The sequence below is a fragment of the Orycteropus afer genome, unplaced genomic scaffold (assembly GCF_000298275.1).
Source record: "Orycteropus afer afer isolate SDZICR_OR568_19922 unplaced genomic scaffold, OryAfe1.0 scaffold00196, whole genome shotgun sequence".
Taxonomy (NCBI): domain Eukaryota; kingdom Metazoa; phylum Chordata; class Mammalia; order Tubulidentata; family Orycteropodidae; genus Orycteropus; species Orycteropus afer.
In genome coordinates this window covers 890,188-907,519 of record NW_006921783.1, presented here as the reverse complement: position 1 = coordinate 907,519, position 17,332 = coordinate 890,188, and the positions used below count along the sequence as shown (strand labels likewise).

The following is a 17,332-nucleotide window of genomic DNA, read 5'->3' as shown; positions in this document are numbered from 1 at the left end:
TGATATATTATAGCACCCTTGTGTTATAAAATCAAGGAGCTCTGGTGGCATAGTGGATAAGGCATTTGGCTGCTAACCAGAAGGCCAGTGGTTCAAACCCACCAGTTGCTCCAAGGAAAGAAGGTGGGGCAATCTACTTCCGTAAAGATTTACAGCCTTAGAAACCCAAAGAGGTTGCTATAAGTTGGAATCAAGGTGATGGCAGTGAGTTTGGTGTTTTGTTTTTTTTTTTTCCTTCTGAGGCAATCTGGCATGTAGGACCTTAGGAATAAATAAGGACAGTCTCAAGATTTCAGAATCTGCAGATAGCCTGGGAAGGACCAAGAGAGGGTTCCTATGCTAATTCAGAGCAAGAAATAGAGCACTTAAGGGCATGGATTTTGAGGTCAGTCCCGAATTCCAATTCTGTTTCATTTCCTTGGTCAACTCACTTTCCTCACCAGAAATTGCAATGTAGTCCAGGCAGTTCCCAGTTACGAAGGAGATCTGTTCCTAAGTGTGTCTTTAAGTGGTATTTGCAGGTAAGTAGTAAGGGGTACACAGTTCTTATTTAGCCTTACTTTAGCACAAGAAAAGGAGCTCTGGTAGCACAGTGACTAAGGCATCTGACTGCTAACCAGAAGACTGGCGGTTCAAACCCACCAGCCACTCTACAGAAGCACATCTAGGCAGTCTATTTCTCTAATGATTTACCGCCTCAGAAACCCAATGGGGGTTGCCATGAGTTGGGATACATTCAGTGGCAGTGGGTTTGGTTTGGTCTAGTACAAGAAAAAGCTCAAAGCTTTTTGAATAATTTAAAAGCTGCACACATGGCAAATGAAGGTGATTGTGGCGAAGAATTTATTGCGACTAGGAGTTGGTTCGATCATTTCAAAGTGAGAGCAAAATTACACACATAACAGGGCAAGTACAAAAAGTCGGACATTCGAAACCAGGAACTTACTGGACATCTCTTTCAAGGTTGTTGTGAGACTCAAAAAATACAGATTCCTCAACAAGGGTTCAGCAAGCTAGAAAGTGAAAGTACAATATTTAAGGAGGCACTCACCCTCAGGTGCTGACCCTGCACTTGTAAAACCCTGAAAGCAGGTGCCTCCTTAAATTTTGTGCCCTCAGTGACTTGCTTCTCTCACCCTTAGTTCAGCCATGCTCAGACCAACTGAATAGGAAATGATTGGAGAAGGGCTTTTTTTTTTTTTTAAACCAGTATCCCAGGTGATTCTGATGTGCTGTCAGCTTTGGGAATTGCTGTCCAAGAATTCTCATTTTCTAATGCCGGTTTCGATTACTCTCAAGAAGGCCCTAAAATATACGAAGACTGCAGAAGCTACTTATTTTTCCCCTTCACTTTGTTCTGTCCCAAAGTTTATGGCTCCAAAGACCATTTGAATGCAGAAACTGAGTTTTAAACTTTAAAGTAATAGAAAAACTCTTAAATGTGGGGCTGCAGTTGCAAGCTTAAATGGTTCAGCTATCTCAAGAAGCCGGGTGAGTCAGGCAAGAAGGGTATCCAGGCCCCAGGGAGCTTTTAAAGGCCCTCTTCCCAGAGTTATGGCTGTTTGGTTTTGCTAATGATTTACCTGCTTGCTGTTTAGCTGAAGGCATCACCAGGGAGGGACTGGGCCTGGTTATTAATTACACACAATGATTAGCATGTCATGATGCTAAATTCTAAACAGAGTCAACATTCCTACTCACACAAAGCTCATGAATATATGATTTATAGAATCTAGGAAGAAGGTGCTTTTCCAAAACAGACCATGTTACAATACGTAGTCCAATCTCAATCTAATCCTATCCACTCCCTTGCTTAAACCCTTCATGGCTCCCCACAGCATACAGATTTGAGTCTAAACTCCTTAGCTGAAGGATCCACCCCTGCTGACCTCCGGCTTCCCTCCAACACATCCTTTCCATGTCTCTTACCAATGATTCCCTGGGCTTGATCTCCTCCTCTACAATGTTCCTCTCATCTGCCTAGAATGAACTCCTTTTTCTTGCTCGCTGGCTCTAAATACTCTGCACTTTGCCCCCATAGTATACTGAACTATCTCCTACTCAAAGCCTATATTTCACCTTATTTTGTAATAGTTTATTGCTGTCTTTCTCACTAGATTGTAAGCTACTTAAGGGCAAGGATGTTTGTGTCCATCTCTACATCCCCACTGTCTCATAGACCCATACTCAGTATACGATGAATGAGCAAATAGGTTAAATGACTTGTTCAGGGTCACACTGAAAATTTAGCAGCAGAGCCAGGCCTAGAGCAAAGGTGGGTGACTCTTCCTTCAGGGCTTTTAAAAATGGTACCACTGACTCTCCTGATGGGCCCCACACTGTTCTCCCACTAGGGTGATGGGGCTATATGAAACCATCTGCACTATCTTGCTTGGCCACCTTGTAATAGTGGGAAACTGTGGGTGCTGATGACTGAGGTCGGTGCTACAAGTATAGCCTGTGAAGTGGAACTCTGTGCAGCTAATTGAAACCAGAATGCCAATTAGACCTTGTCAATTAGTGCAGTTCCTCGACCCTTACACTAACCATACCAAATATAGCCACCAAGCTGATGTGTGATGCTCATGGTCTCTCCTCCTGAAATCACATAAACCTATTTCTCTAACACCCATTTCACAACAGTCTTTCCAATTACCTAGCCCAAGGGGCAGCAAACAATACCCTTGGGCCAAATCTGGCCCTTCAGTTGTTTTGTAAATAAAGTTTTACTGGAACACAGCCAGCTCATTTGTTTATATATTCTCTACGACTACAGAGTTGAGCAATTGCCACAGATACCCTGTGGCCAGCAAAGCCTAAAATATTTACTATCTGGCCTTTACAAAAAGTGTTCCAACCATTGATTTAGCCCAAGGAACAGGAAATCAAGACTCCAAAAAGCCCTTCCCTTCCATGAAGGGACTGGCTACCCCTACTCTGGAAGTTAGTGGACCAACTAGCTTCTGAATGATGTCATTTCTTTTTTTAGCACTAGTTACAGGCCTGGCATTCAGAAGACAATTTTGCCTATCACAGACACATAGGGGCCTGAAATGTCTAGCACAAGGCCTGGTGCATAATGGCAGTCAATAAATGTTTATTTAATAAATAAGCAAACAAAGGCATGGGAAGTCAGCCAGTCTGAGCCCTGAACAAAAGTCCATCCTCCCTTCTGTCACTTTCAAGGTGACCAGTGAGACAGGTGCCTGGCAACAGCCTGGTGACCTAGATTTGTCAGACCTTATCTTATCGCTTTCCTTCCTCATGTATTTACCCAGCACCTACCCCCACAGTGCCCAGGGCAGACTGGCCAGTTGTTTTTATAGAGAATGAGACAGACAGGGAGGAGCTCTCCTCCCCCACAGATATATTTTGCTTTTTTCTTTCTTCTGAGGGGAGGATGATCGTGAAATATGGGACTTTGAGTTGTACTCCACACTCACCTCCCCTCTCCTCAAGTTTCCTAGGTGAATCAGTCTGGGGTGAAACTTTAAGGAATCCTTGGAACCCTACCTGCCATGTGGAACATTCAGCATTTAAAGTAGAGAGGCCAGCTCTGGTAGCATGGTGCCCAAGGCACTTGACTGCTAACCAGAAGGCTGGCAGTTCAAACCCACCAGCCACTCCTCGGAAGGAAGATGGGGCAATCTACTTCCACAGTGATACTGCCTCAGAAACCCAAGGAGGGGTCTCTATGAGTCGGGTCCGACTCGATAGCATGTAACAACAACAACAACAGGCCAGCTGTGGGAAAAGTCAGGCAGCCTTCAGAAGGCCAGAAGTGTAAGCAAAGCAACAAACACCTTCTGCTAGTGATAAACCAAAAGCCAAACTGAACTCACTGCCATCAAATTGATTTGGACTCATAGCGACCCCCTTTGGGTTTCTGAGGCAGTCAAATGCCTCAGGCACGATGCCACAAGAGCTCCTTAATGAGAGTCCTAGTCCCAAGAACACAGACATTCCTCCAAAGACACATTAGAGAACAGTGGTCTCATTCCCTGTCCACCTTGAGCTGTAGCCAGACAGTATAAGAGCCCTGGTGGAAGTTTTACCAGGATGGGCTACCTCGGGCAGGCAAGGGACCAAAAGAAACCAGTACGGACAAGGACAGAGTCAGGAAAAAAAGCTGTACACATCTGGGTATCTCATGAAAATCAGGCAAACTGGATGGAAAGCAATATGGAAATGTTGACTTCTCAGCTGTGCAGTAAATGTCAGGGGCCAGGCTCTGCTGCCACCAGCTGCACCTTCAAATGCTGGGCTTTCTAGTAACCAAAGGGTAGTGGGTACAAGCTCATTGAGGGGAAGTCATACTTCTCTTTGCCACTCCCACTGTCTAGCATGTAAGAAAACCAAAACCAAATTCACTGCCAAAGACTCGATTCCAACTCCTAGTGATGCCCACTGGGTTTGCAAGGTGGTAAATCTTTATGGAAATAGATTGCCCCATATTCCTTCCTTGAAGCAGCTGGTGGGTTTGAACTGTCAACGTTCTGGGCAAATGCCTTAGGCCACCAGAGTTCCTTAGCATGTAAGAGGGACTCACTAAATGTGAGTTTGGTGAAGGTGGTTTCACTTTGGTATCTTTTGTTTCGTAAGAAAACACTTTTCCCTCTGTTATCTCTTGGGAAGTTGAGGTATAGTGAATGCTCTTGGTGGGGCCAGTTCTAACAGGGAGGAAAAGGACTTGCTGGGCCCCCCAGAGATAATCTCTTTTGACAAACCTAAGTTGCCCCTCAAAGAACCCAAGGCCTCCCAAAAGGGTGTCCAAAGACAGGGGGAGGGGAGAACCAGTCCCACCTGCTCTGCCTTTTGACATCACTGTGGTCTGGAGGGGAGGAAGTTTATGGACTGATTAGATGTTTTTAGCAGCAGCTGGCAAAGCCATCTCCTCCTCTCTTCCTCTCTTCCAGAGTCACTGTCCAGTCACCAGCAATAGGCAAGGGAGGGAGGGAAGCAGAGCACCGAGGCTCTCCTTAGCTTGGTAGCCCTGACCCCCGAGGAACACTCTGGGTCAGGGGTCAGCCAGCTCTAGTGCTCCAAGAACAAAGGTGTAGGGATTCTTTTTCTTTTTTTAAGATAAAGAAAATGACTTCTTTCAAAAGAACTTCTCCCCACCCCCACTCTGAGGCATCACAGAATGAACAAAACCCGACAAGCAATTCTCAGCTACTGCTCCAACCAGGAGGCCCCAAATTCTCCTCCTGTTGCCTGGGTCGCTGTCGTCGCAGTAGTTTGAGGTTTTTGTTGATGTGTGGGTCAAAGGCAAAATAACCACCTGACAGACTAGAAAAGAAAAGGGCAAGGGTAGATTTTTCATTTAAATTCTAGAGAGGGCTCACTGCTGCTTACAGGTAAGGCCTCCAGAGGGCCAGTGGAGGCTGCTGCTGTTGTTATTTAATTATTCCTGGTCCTCTTGGAATTACAAGAAACAAGAGACTTGATGACTATAAAAGCCTTACAAGACCATGGCTGACAACAGTATGGCTGAAGTGCAATAACTGAGACTCTCAAAAGAGGAGGAAGGAACCAATATTCCAGGGCTGGTGCCAGGCCCTTGTTATGAGTACCATTTTCCATTTTGTTTTTGTTTTGCTTTGGTAGTAAAATATATAACATAAAATTTGCAATTTTAACTGTTTTTACATATACAATTCAGTGACATTAATTGCCTTCACAATGTTGGGTAACTATCATCACCATCTATTTCCAAAATTTTCATCACCCCAAACAGAAACTGTACCCATTAAGCAACAGCTCACCATTATTCCTTGCCCCTGTGATCATTAATCTACTTTGTTCTCTATGCATTTGCTTTATTTGGTTTTGCTTAATGAATATTCATAGAATAACAACAACTACCAGCAATTATTGGATTTTTTTATTATTGTCACACCCTGTGGTAAGTGGTAAGGAGCTCTGGTGGCATAGTGTCTAAGGCATTTGACTGCTAACCAGAAGGCTGGCAGTTCAAACCCACCAGCCACCCCATGGAAGGAAGACGAGGCAATCTACTTCTGGAAAGATTTACTGCCTCAGAAACCCAGTGGGGATCTCTATGAGTCAGAATCAACTTGATGGCAGTGGTTTTGGTTTTTGGTTTGGTGGTAAGTACTTTGTATCAATTACCTCATTTAATCTTCACAAAAATCCTATCAGGTATCTAATATTAATATAATCCACATTTTGCAGTTGAGGCCATTAAGACACAGAAAGGTTAAGTAACTTGCACAGGTGCTAAGTGAAGAAGGCAAGGTTTGAACCCAAGCAGTCTGGCTCAAAGGTTATACTATTAACCACTAAGCTATGTTGCCTCTAAGGAGGCAGTTGTGGTTTGAGGACAGAATTCTCATCTTCTATAGGAAGATTCCTGAGTTGGAGTCCCACCTCTTGGCACGTGCACAATGGGTCATCAATGGTTCAATGATAAAACTCTTGCCTCCCATGCAGGAAACCCGGGCTCAGTTCCTGGCCAACGCACCACATGCACAGCCAGCATTAATCTGTCACAGGAGGATTCTGTGTCACTATGATGCTGACCTCTGGTAGCATAGTGCCTAAGGCACTTGACTGCTAACCAGAAGGCTGGCGGTTCAAATCCACCAGCCACTCCTCGGAAGGAAGATGGGGCAATCTACTTCTGTAGTGATACTGCCTCAGAAACCCAAGGAAGGGGTCACTATCAGTTGGGTCTGACTCCACGGCATATAACAACAACAACATGATGCTGACCATGTTACAGTGGAGTTCCAGACTAAGGTGGACTAGAAAGGTAGGCTTGTCAATCTACTTCCAAAAATCAGCCAGTGAAAACCTTATCCATCATCATAGTCCATTGAATCACAATAGTCCAATCCCCAACCAGTCATGGCAATGGTACAGGACTGGACAGCACTGTGCATGAGTCGGGGGGCCCACTCAAAAGCTGCCAACAACAACAATGCTGCTTCTGTATTAGAAGACGCTGGTCCTGGTGGGAACCTTCAAAGACAGTCTTAATGTAATGCCCTTGTTAGAAGGCATTCATTACATACAAGGCACTAGGCTGGTCGTGGTGGCGAGGGGGTGGCAAAGAACAAAGGCAAGAGGCACTCAGTTCCTCTCTCTGGGCCTTGGTTTCCTAATCTGTAAAATGAGGAATTAAACCAGAAAACCCAGTTTCAAAAGCCTCTCCAGCTTTCAAGTTCTGAGAGTCTATGACTCCAGGATATTAAAAATCTTGTTGGAAAATGAAACGATAATACATAAAAAGCATATGTAGCTGCAATAACACAGACTGTATTACAGGACAGTCACTAATTGCCAAATGGGCAACCAGACAGTGACCTCTACAGAAGTTCAGAGGAGGGAAAGAATCCTACAGACCAGGAAGACATCCTGGAAGAGAAAATACTTCAGCTGGTCTTTAAGAATTAATGGTGAGGGGGAGGGGAAGGGGGACAGGGAGGATTCTCCAGACAAGGGGAATGATAAGAGGGAAGAAGGGATAGGATTTGACATCTGTATTACTGAAGGAGACCAGAAAATGCTGTTGTTGTTGTTGTTGTATGCCACTGAGGTGATTCCAACTCACAGAGACACTATCTGACAGAGGAGAGCTGACCCATAGGGTTTCCCAGGTTGTATTCTTTACGGAGGGAGCTCTGGTAGCATAGTGGCTAAGGTACTTGGCTGCTAACCAGAAGGCTGGCGGTTCAAACCCACCAGCCACTCCTTGGAAGGAAGATGGGGCAATCTACTTCTGTAGTGATACTGCCTCAAAAACCCAAGGAGGGTTCACTATGAGTCGGGTCTGACTCAAGGGCACATAACAACAACAACATTCTTTATGGAAACAGATTGCTGGGTAGGTTTGAACCACTGACCTTTCAGTTAGCAGCCATGCACTTAACCACTGCACCATCAGGGCTCCTTGACCAGAAAATAACCAATGCCAAAAGCTAGTTAGGTCAAGGCTGATAAGATATGGGAAAGGTACACAAACCAATCTAGGTTTAAATTCCATCTGAGTTCTTCAGTTAAATCACTTAATACTCACCTTGAAGGCAGATTGTGAGTGATCAAGTAAGTGAAGTGTCTAAAGGAGTTTCTGGTACACAGTAGGTGTTCAATAAATAGTAGTTAATAGCAGTAATGTATTTATGGCACCAATACAACTTAACCTGTAACATTCTTTGGCACTCTACAGTGGGCCTTCCATTCTTGTGCACCTCAAAGACTACAGGCTCTTTGAATTCAGGAATCATGTTGGATTCATCTCCTTATCCCTAGCACTCTGCCCAGGCCATGGAACATTGTTTGAAACACAAGAAATATTACTGAACTGAACAAGCTCTTCCTGCCTGAAAGATTCTGGTTGGGCCCCAAAGTACAGCAGCCAAACCAACAATGGTGCAGCTTCACCACTGCAGAGGCTAGAGGGAGTTATCAATGCTCAAACAAAACACAGGGAGGGGTCCTACACGTATTTCTTGTCTCCAGGGAGAAAACCCTGTTAAGAAGAGTTTCTTTGCATTTTGACACAAGCACAAGATCGTAATTACCATCACCTAGCATCCTAGTGCCTAAGGCACTTGACTGCTAACCAGAAGGCTGGCGGTTCAAACCCACCAGCCACTCCTCGGAAGGAAGATGGGGCAATCTACTTCCGTAGTGATACTGCCTCGGAAACCCAAGGAGGGGTCGCTATGAGTCAGGTCTGACTTGACAGCACATAACAACAACAACAACAGCATCCTCTGGTAGCATAGTGGCTAAAGCACTTGACTGCTAACCAGAAGGCTGGCGGTTCAAACCCACCAGCCACTCCTCGGAAGGAAGGTTGGGCAATCCTACTTCCGTAGTGATACTGCCTCAGAAACCCAAGGAGGGGTCGCTATGAGTCGGAGCTGACTCGACGGCACATAACAACAACAACAACAACAGCATCCTCACTGAATGCCAAGACACTAATGTACAAACCAATCTTACCATTGGAACCTTACAGTCATCTGTAAACCACAGAATTAATTTTCAGGGTACGCCTCATCGCTCAAGTCAACATTTCCTTTTGGTATTTAAAGCAACCACATAGAAAGGATCACATTTGAGCAGATTTGTGCTCCAGCTGCCTGTAGTCTGCAGCAAAAAAAACACAAAGATGATTCACCAGACTTGGTTCCTGACAGCTCCGTTGATAACCAACTGGTAAGCAACTCTACTTGTGCCCCGATCATTAATTTTCACATGAAACAGACATGATTGTAGGAAAGGTCTGCCCCCATCCAAAGGACGTAACTTCCTGATCTCAATTTTTCTTTTCATGGCTACAAAAGATAGTATTGTTTTGAAACCATGAAATGCTTGTCTTTCCTTCCCAAGCAGTAGTCTGTAAGTATTTATTAAATGACCACCACATGCCCAAAACACATTCAGACCATTGAAAAGACATATACTAGTTTCCCCATTTCCAATCTCTTTCCGTAGTTCATCTACCATGCCATACAACATTCACTATCCTGAAGCAAAGCTCTGGTCATGCTATTACTTACTCAAAAGTTTTCAATGACACACAACTGCCAACAGGAAAAAGTTCAAACTTCTATACTTCTAACATCTGACTTCAACCCACTCCTTCAGTCTGCTTTCACACAGTTCTTCAATATCTAACCAGAGAGAATGACTTCCCTCTGCACACGTCCTGCCTCCCTGCTGCTCCTTTCGTCCCTTCCCACCAAATTCCACATCTAAGTCCATGCTTAGACATGTATATCTCAATGCTTCTTCTTTGATTAAGTATCTCCATAACTTCAGACAGTTTTTGTTTTGTTTTTAAATCAACAACCGTTTTGAGAACTTGATGAAAGCTATGGAAACTGTCCTAGGAAAACATATATGGCACATACAATTTCAAGGGTTCCTTGAAGTCAATCCATAGACCTCTGATTAAAAACCCCTGATGTAGTCTTAGGAATCTACTAATCTTAGGAGTTGTGTTGGGTGTTAGAGACACAAAGATGAGATCACAATCATTTCCTCAAGTTGTTCACAACTCAATGTGGAGACATGCCTCATTACAACAGAATTCTTTTAAGAAAAACATAAGGTGAAATACAGACTTCAAGAAGGGATGGCTTATGAACCCATTACCTCCCCAACTAGAGTCAAAATTCCTTGAGAAGAAAATCTTTAAGGGTAGTATCATAATATATAGAGCAATGCTACTACAGACACACACACACACACACACACCCCATATTCATTTATTTGTATAATGAAAGAATGGAGCCAATGAGACAAAAGGGCAAACGTAAGAAGTCACATTGTAGTAACCCACTATCATGGAGACCCCTGGGATACAGTAAAGGTGGTCCCACTTTGGCCCAACTCTATTATACAAGAAGAAAGGAGTGTTACAGTGGTAGCATTCTTGCACTCCATACAAGAGACCTGGGTTCAATTTCCACCAACACATCTCATGTGCAGCCACCACCCATCTATCAGTGGACACATCTTACATGTTGCTATGATGCTGAACAGGTTTCAGCAGAGCTCCCAAACCAAGATTTAAAAAAAAAAAAAGGACTAATTCCAAAGCTCAGCCATTGAAAACAACCTAACATTCACCATAACATTTTCCAGGACAATAAGAGAAAAAGAAATGGAGATTTTTAGAAATTCTGCTCTTCTATTTACTATTTACATGACGTTTTTCAGAATATAAATAATTCAATCAACAATCTGGGACATTAGGTTTATGGCAATGATCCGTTTGTACATAGGGTTGCCATGAGTTGGGAGCTGATTCAGTGGCACTAACAATAACTGGCATTATCCTAGCCCATTTTATGGATTGTCTACATGGAATTGGTTCAGCTCTGCTCCTATGGAGGGATGACACCACAAAATACTGTATTTACATATAAGCTCTGAATGGTTTCTTTTTCTTTCTTTCTTTTTCTACCAAGAAACATTGTAACCTATCTACATCCTTTTGTTTGGAGATTTTCTGTACAGATTTGGTTCACCTCTTACCCCCAATTCCTGGGTGGCCAACAGATAGCTCTTTTGCACTCCTCCAGAACTAACACTTCATTACTAGGAGATAGGGCTTTTAAAGGTCAAATAGCTAAGGAAAAGAAGTAAGTTTTGGCAATGTGATTCTCTTTATAAAAGCCAAATTGGTTGGATGTGTTTTGAAATTGTGCTTTATTGAGTTATGTTGTAACTTTCCATAATGCATCACTTCTGCTTTTGCTATATTTCAGAAATGTTCTGTAAAAAACACTGACAAACATCCAATCGCAAAGAAGCAAAGGCAACTACTATGAAATGGATCACAGATCAGAGCATTTGTTCTCAACCTCTTGTTGACAGTCCATCAATCACTTTGGTAAAGAGCCTGGGCTCCACTATTCTAAAGAAAAAACTTCATTTTTTTAAATAGACATTTATAGGTTTACATGTAATCTGTATTTCCTCCTTCTGCTAAAGTAGACATATTAATTTTTACTGAAATATCTACTGGATATCAAAAATATTTCTCAATAAGTAAAATTAGAGTTCAAAATATATTTTGCAAGTTAGATAACCTCATGGAATAATTGCCTTCAAGAGCTGCATCTTACTGTACATGCAATATGCTGCTTGAGGTAACGTAACAGCCACTAACACTATTAATACAACCTAACGTTCACCATAACACTTTCCAGGACAATAAGAGAAAAAGAAATGAGGAGATTTTTAGAAATTTTGCTCTTCTATTTATTATTTACATGATGGTTTTCAGAACATAAATAATTACATTAACAATCTAGGGCATTAGTTTATGGCACATTAAAAGCACAAGCTGGCAGGCAGTGGGATTAAGAGAAACAAATCCCTGCCAGGTAGAAGTGACAGGATGGGACATGTCTTTGAACTTCCACACCAGCATCCCCTCCATGCCTACTACCTCTAAGCCCACTGTACTGGGAGTACGAGTATTTTTAAGAATCACAGGTATAGAACATTAGTACTTAGAAGTGGTGGCTGGGAAACTGAGGGCTGAGTCTGCCTCTCAGTAGCCACTAGATCAATACAAGGCTCCAGGACATCTTTTCTCTGAACTCAATACAATACTGCATCTAATCTCTAAACAGGTAGAGAAAACTAAAATGTCACCACAGGAAGCCCAATGGAACCCCACAGGGAAAGAAAAACAACCTGCCTTCTAAAAGTTCCCAACCTCAGAGAAACTGCCCAGCAGGTGGGAATTAGTCAGGCGGGGCTCCTAACGCAGAGCACATCTGAGGTGATGTGAGACAGAGATTCCTAGTTCCGGGGCTGTGTCACCTCTGGCTGGTCACTGAGGCACACATGGCTTGTTTCCCCATGAAGAGGTGCTTGGACTGGGTAATCTTCAATGCTAGGAATTCTGTCTTTGTCACCAGAAGACAATCCGCAGATTTCACACAGCATTAACTGGATAGTTTGAGGATGTGACCAAAAGATTTCCCTCTACCTGCCCTGGACACCCACTCTACAGTCCCCACAATACCTTTCCTCCAACAGCTCAGAGCACTAGAGTAACCTAAGTATTTTGGAAGGAAGCCACACTTCCCCAAAGTGGGTTCCTGACAGATGAATCCAATTCACCATTCCTAAACGGCTTACTTCACGATGCCTTTGAGGGGTAGTAGGGAGGCAGGGAAAAGGCTACCGACAGAAAAATCTAATTCTAAAGCTTTGTGAAGATCCAGGTTTCCCCAGTAGATAGATTGGCTCCACTAAAATGAGTGCTTAGACTGTTCTCACTCAGGGCAACTAATTGTTTCAACTGAAGCTATTATTATTTTATAACCAAAGTATATTTTTATACTGGGCCTTGCACCATTAAGGGAGAAACAACAGTGTGAGCAATCCCTCATGCCAACTCAAAATACCTCTGCGTGCAAACACTCCAGCATTTAGACCACAACACCCCCAGGAAAGAAACTGTAGGATGCCTCAGCACATTCCCTAGATAGTTCTGTCATCAATTCAAAGAGTTCCCCCGCTTCCCTACCATCCTACAGAGCAAATGCTGTGTTACCTTTGTTTTATAGCAGACATATTCAGCTTTGTTGACTTCTAGCACTCCTACCTCTTGTATCCACCTCCTGTACTTCAGGGTCTAAAGTGAAACTACCTTGGCTAAACTAAATCTGCTTGGTGTCATGCAGAAGTAATCCCGCTGGTGGCCCCATCTCACCTTTTTTTTCTTTAAACAGTAAGGCCAAAAGAAGCCAGGGGACTACATATTTGCATAGAGCTTTGTAATCTGCGAACCACCCACACATCCATGATCTCATCTGAGCCTCATAACAACCCAATGAGGTAAACCTAACCCTTAAAAAAAAAAAAAAAAAAGCCACCCTACCTCATAAGACTGTTAAATGAAAGGTGGCACATAGTCAGCTAACAATAAATTCTAGCTACCAGCTCTTACACACACAAATATTATTTTACCCATTTTATGGGTACAAAACTGAGACTCAGAGGTTGGAGAGTTGATTGTGGGCAAGGAGGCTTCTAGGCATCTGGAGCAAGCTGAGAAGGTGAAGGACCTAGTGCAGGATTTTTCCACCACATAAATATAGATCTGAATTGTTTAAAACCTACAACTACACAGTTCTATCTAAACTAAACCACAAGGGCAGAAAGGGAGCAGAAGTCCAGGTACTGTTTCTAGTTCTCTGCTTGAGCATATACTCAGTGTTCATTCTTGGGACCTTTGTGACCCCCTCTCCATAATAATGGCCGACTTTTTTTTTTTTTTTTTGGCCAAACAGCGAATGTCAAGTTTTCAGATGAAAGGTTCTATTACAAGGACAAAGTGTCATTTAATTACACTGCTGCGCCAGTTATCTGCTTCCCAGCTCCCAACTCCCACTGGGCAGACTCTGAAACCACGTAGGAGATTAAGTCAAGAGGGGAGAACAGGACAGACATTCTCTCCCTGAACTTTCTTAAATGGAAAGGAGAAAAAAAAAAAAAGAAAAGAAAAGAAAAATTTAAAAGACTCATTTTCCAAGGAGGGGGCTGGGGCAATGATCTTTCAGTCAAGCGGACTTGCATAAGAATCTATAGATTATTTAACGCCAGGGGTGGCTGTGGAATAAAATAAAGGCATCTTTGTGCAAGGCCTGCTGCAGTTCCCTCACTCTTTCCTCACAGTTAGGCATTTAACTCAACTTTCTAAATCATCAGGCTCTAATGCACCCCATCTGTGCACTGGTTGTAGCCACAGTATTGAAACTGAAGCCTGTGCTGACTCTGGCCTGGACTTGTGAATGAGCCTTTCTGCCCCAAAAGGGGCAGGAAGCGGGACACAAGGCCAGCAAAATCTTTTTTGCTCATCACTTGTTCTCTTCCAATTATCATACTCCATCTGTTCATTTATTTGTTCATTTACTGAGCTCTTGCCAAAGGTGTGAGCCTGACATATAGAGATGATAGGACATGGTTCCAGGTCAGAAAGGATGTATTAGAGCTCAGGAGAGAGATGAAAGAGGAAGAACAGAGGTCTGAAATAACCCTCCCTGTATATTGAGATATATTGCTTACATCCTGGTGGCTGAACAGGGAGTAATTTAAAAGCCAGGTTCCATGAGATAGTTAAAGGCCCTGTACAGCAAGTTAAAGAGATAAGGTATCAACTGTGAATGCCATTACCATCTCCACTTCTACTCTTTTTACAGTCTCACTCAAATAGCATCTCTTCCAGAAATTCTCTCAATCTCCCAGCTCAAAACAATCGCTCTGTCTCTTCTCTGAACCTCTGACCCTGCCAATCCCTAATTTGAGAACTTAAAAGAACACAGAAAATGCAACTAATATCACCTATCTTAGACTTCTCATGGGGGTTAAGTGAGATAACATTTCTGAAGCATCAAGTAGCAGTTTTTAGCATTACAGAGAGCGCTCAATAAATATTAATCTTTCTTCCTCCTCCACAAAAGTGCTTTATTGGTACCTAAATTTCCTATGACACACAGCACTTCTTTCAAATGACGCCTTGGCTTCCCCACTAGATACAGAAGATTTCTGGGAAAAAGACAATTCACAATTCCTCTTCAAGCATGCGGGCCCTTTCCAAAGCCAAGTGGACTGACTCCTTTCTTCCCTCACTGCCATAACCTCCCCATATCCAAACTGCCAGACTCAGGCTTCCACAAAACCTTAGAGGGAATCTGACATGAGTTGACAGAAGGAAGCCCAAGGCTGGCTGAAACAAAAAACATAAAGGAGAGAGCAACTGTAGCAGAAACGGTGAGAAGTGGCAGTGGGGCAGAATGGAAGCCTAGCCTGGTCTCACGACTCTGAGGGCCCCAGGAAGACTTGCTTCTGCTAGAGTCTCCCTGAGCTCCCATGGCAGGGACAAAGCTGACTCCTCAAAGATGACAGACAGCCCCCCCAGGAAAAGTCTGCTATCCTTTCAGCTCTGAGCTCAAGCTCTGAGGCAATCTTCGACCCAGCAATAGTTACAAAAAGACCTCAGACCTCAGTCCTCATGCGAGACTCCCCATGATCACAGACTGGGCTGTTTGGTCAGCCTTCTTCACTTCCTGTGTCAAATCAGCCAGCTGGATAGGACTGTTCTATAACTACTGACTGATGCTTCAGCCCTCTCTGGCTGGGGCTCCAAGCCAGAGGCAAGAAAAGTGATGCCACCTTTTCTAGCACAGTTCTTGGGAACAGATCTGCTGTAGGTCTGGGTCACTACTCAGGCTCATTTTTCTTTGCTGTAGCTCCGTAGAAAAGGCAAATCCCAACTCCTTCTGAGGAGAAGTTCCAAAGACCTGGGTCTAAGGCAGGAAGCATTCGCAGGAATTCCAGATCACTGCTATGATCCCACAGCTGTCCTCTGCCCTAATTCTCTATGTTGGTGAAACCTATCCTGTGGCCAGCTCAGTCCTGGCAGATTTCATGCTGAGCACCACAAAGTCAACTTGGCTTTTTCCAGGAACATGGTTTTTTATTTTTAATTTACTCTGGATCTGCATAAAGTTTCTTGGGAATCCAGGTCCAAGAGGGAGACAGCTCCCTTGAGAATGATGCCTAAAGGATCCAGTTCCTGGATTACAGGATTTAAAAAAAAAAAAAAAACCTTGCCTCAACCTCAGGAAGCAGTTGCCAAGGCGCCTAAAAGAAAATAAGATTCCACTCTTTATTCTGATTGTGGTCAGAATTGGAGCCTTATTACCTTATATGCAGGCTCTACAGGCCCCCAAATGCCAGTGGGTCATCTCTTCAACAGGCTACCCTTAATAATTCAGCAGTCTCATAACCTTCTCAGGGGCTTTGAAGGCAAAGTTCTCTCTTACTCAGCAAAGAAATTCTTCTCACAAGATACCTTTCCCCGTCCCATTCCTTGGCCTTTCTTAAACATTTACTGTCTAAGTGAGCAGCACTTTACATGGCATTCATCTGCCAACGTAAACCAAGCAAGCTGAGAATGAGGCTGCTCACTCCTCACCCTCTCCCTCATCTGGCCTGCAAGCTGCCAGCCCCCAAAGCTTCTAGAAGGGATGACATCTAATTCCCTAAATGAGAAATTAAACTAGCATAATGTCCACCCTCACTGTTCCTAAGACACCCTAAAAAATAACCCAGAGTTATTTCTCAGTTGAATGAGACAGTCATGCAGGTCAGCCCTCCGTATATAAAAGATGGACTACAAATATTCCAGTTTCTTTGGGAGAGTTTGCAAACCTAAGCAACTTTAGGAACAGGAAGTACCCTCCCCTGGGACAGGCAAAGAAGGGCCTGCAGGGAAAACCTACCTTAGAAATGAGTTCATCATGATTAGCCAAGTGAGCTCTGCAGTGAATGCAACTGTAGGTCCGGTGGCAGGAAGGCAGATATGCCTGGAAAGTCTTAGATCTTGTCATCTTCACCATTGGTGCCGCTGAGCGTGGGGTGAACTCCGGGGCAGCCCACGAGGCACTCCCACAGGACGGGTCGCACGGGAAACACCGGAAGACACAGGTAAAGGCCGTGGTTTGGCAGGGGGTGGGTGTGGGGCGGGCTCCACACACTGGTGATGTCTTCAGAGGAAGGACCTTCAAACAGAGGTCTGGGGCTGGTGCTCAGCAGCCTGCAGTGCCAAGAAAAAGAGATTATTAGCTGCTGCATAGTTTAAGGAAAGATGTGCGTCAGGGTTGTATCCTTTCACCATACCAATTCATTCTGTATGCTGAGCAATTAATCCAAGAAGCTGGACTATATGAAGAGGAACATGGCATCAGAATTGGAGGAAAACTCAGTAACAACCTGTGATATGCAGATGACACAACCTTGCTTTCTGAAAGTGAAGAGGACTTGAAGC

At 43.7% G+C, this 17,332-nt stretch overlaps 1 protein-coding gene across 1 annotated transcript in view; it reads right to left on the bottom strand.

The window, feature by feature from the left end:
- The window catches only part of YPEL2 (yippee like 2), a 43,345-nt gene extending 26,441 nt beyond the window's left edge, over positions 1 to 16,904 (bottom strand). Inside the window, exon 1 of the mRNA XM_007947857.2 lies at positions 16,788 to 16,904. Coding sequence (XP_007946048.1) covers positions 16,788 to 16,904 — 117 coding nt within the window. The remainder of the gene's footprint in view (positions 1 to 16,787) is intronic.
- Between the last annotated feature and the right edge of the window lie 428 nt (positions 16,905 to 17,332).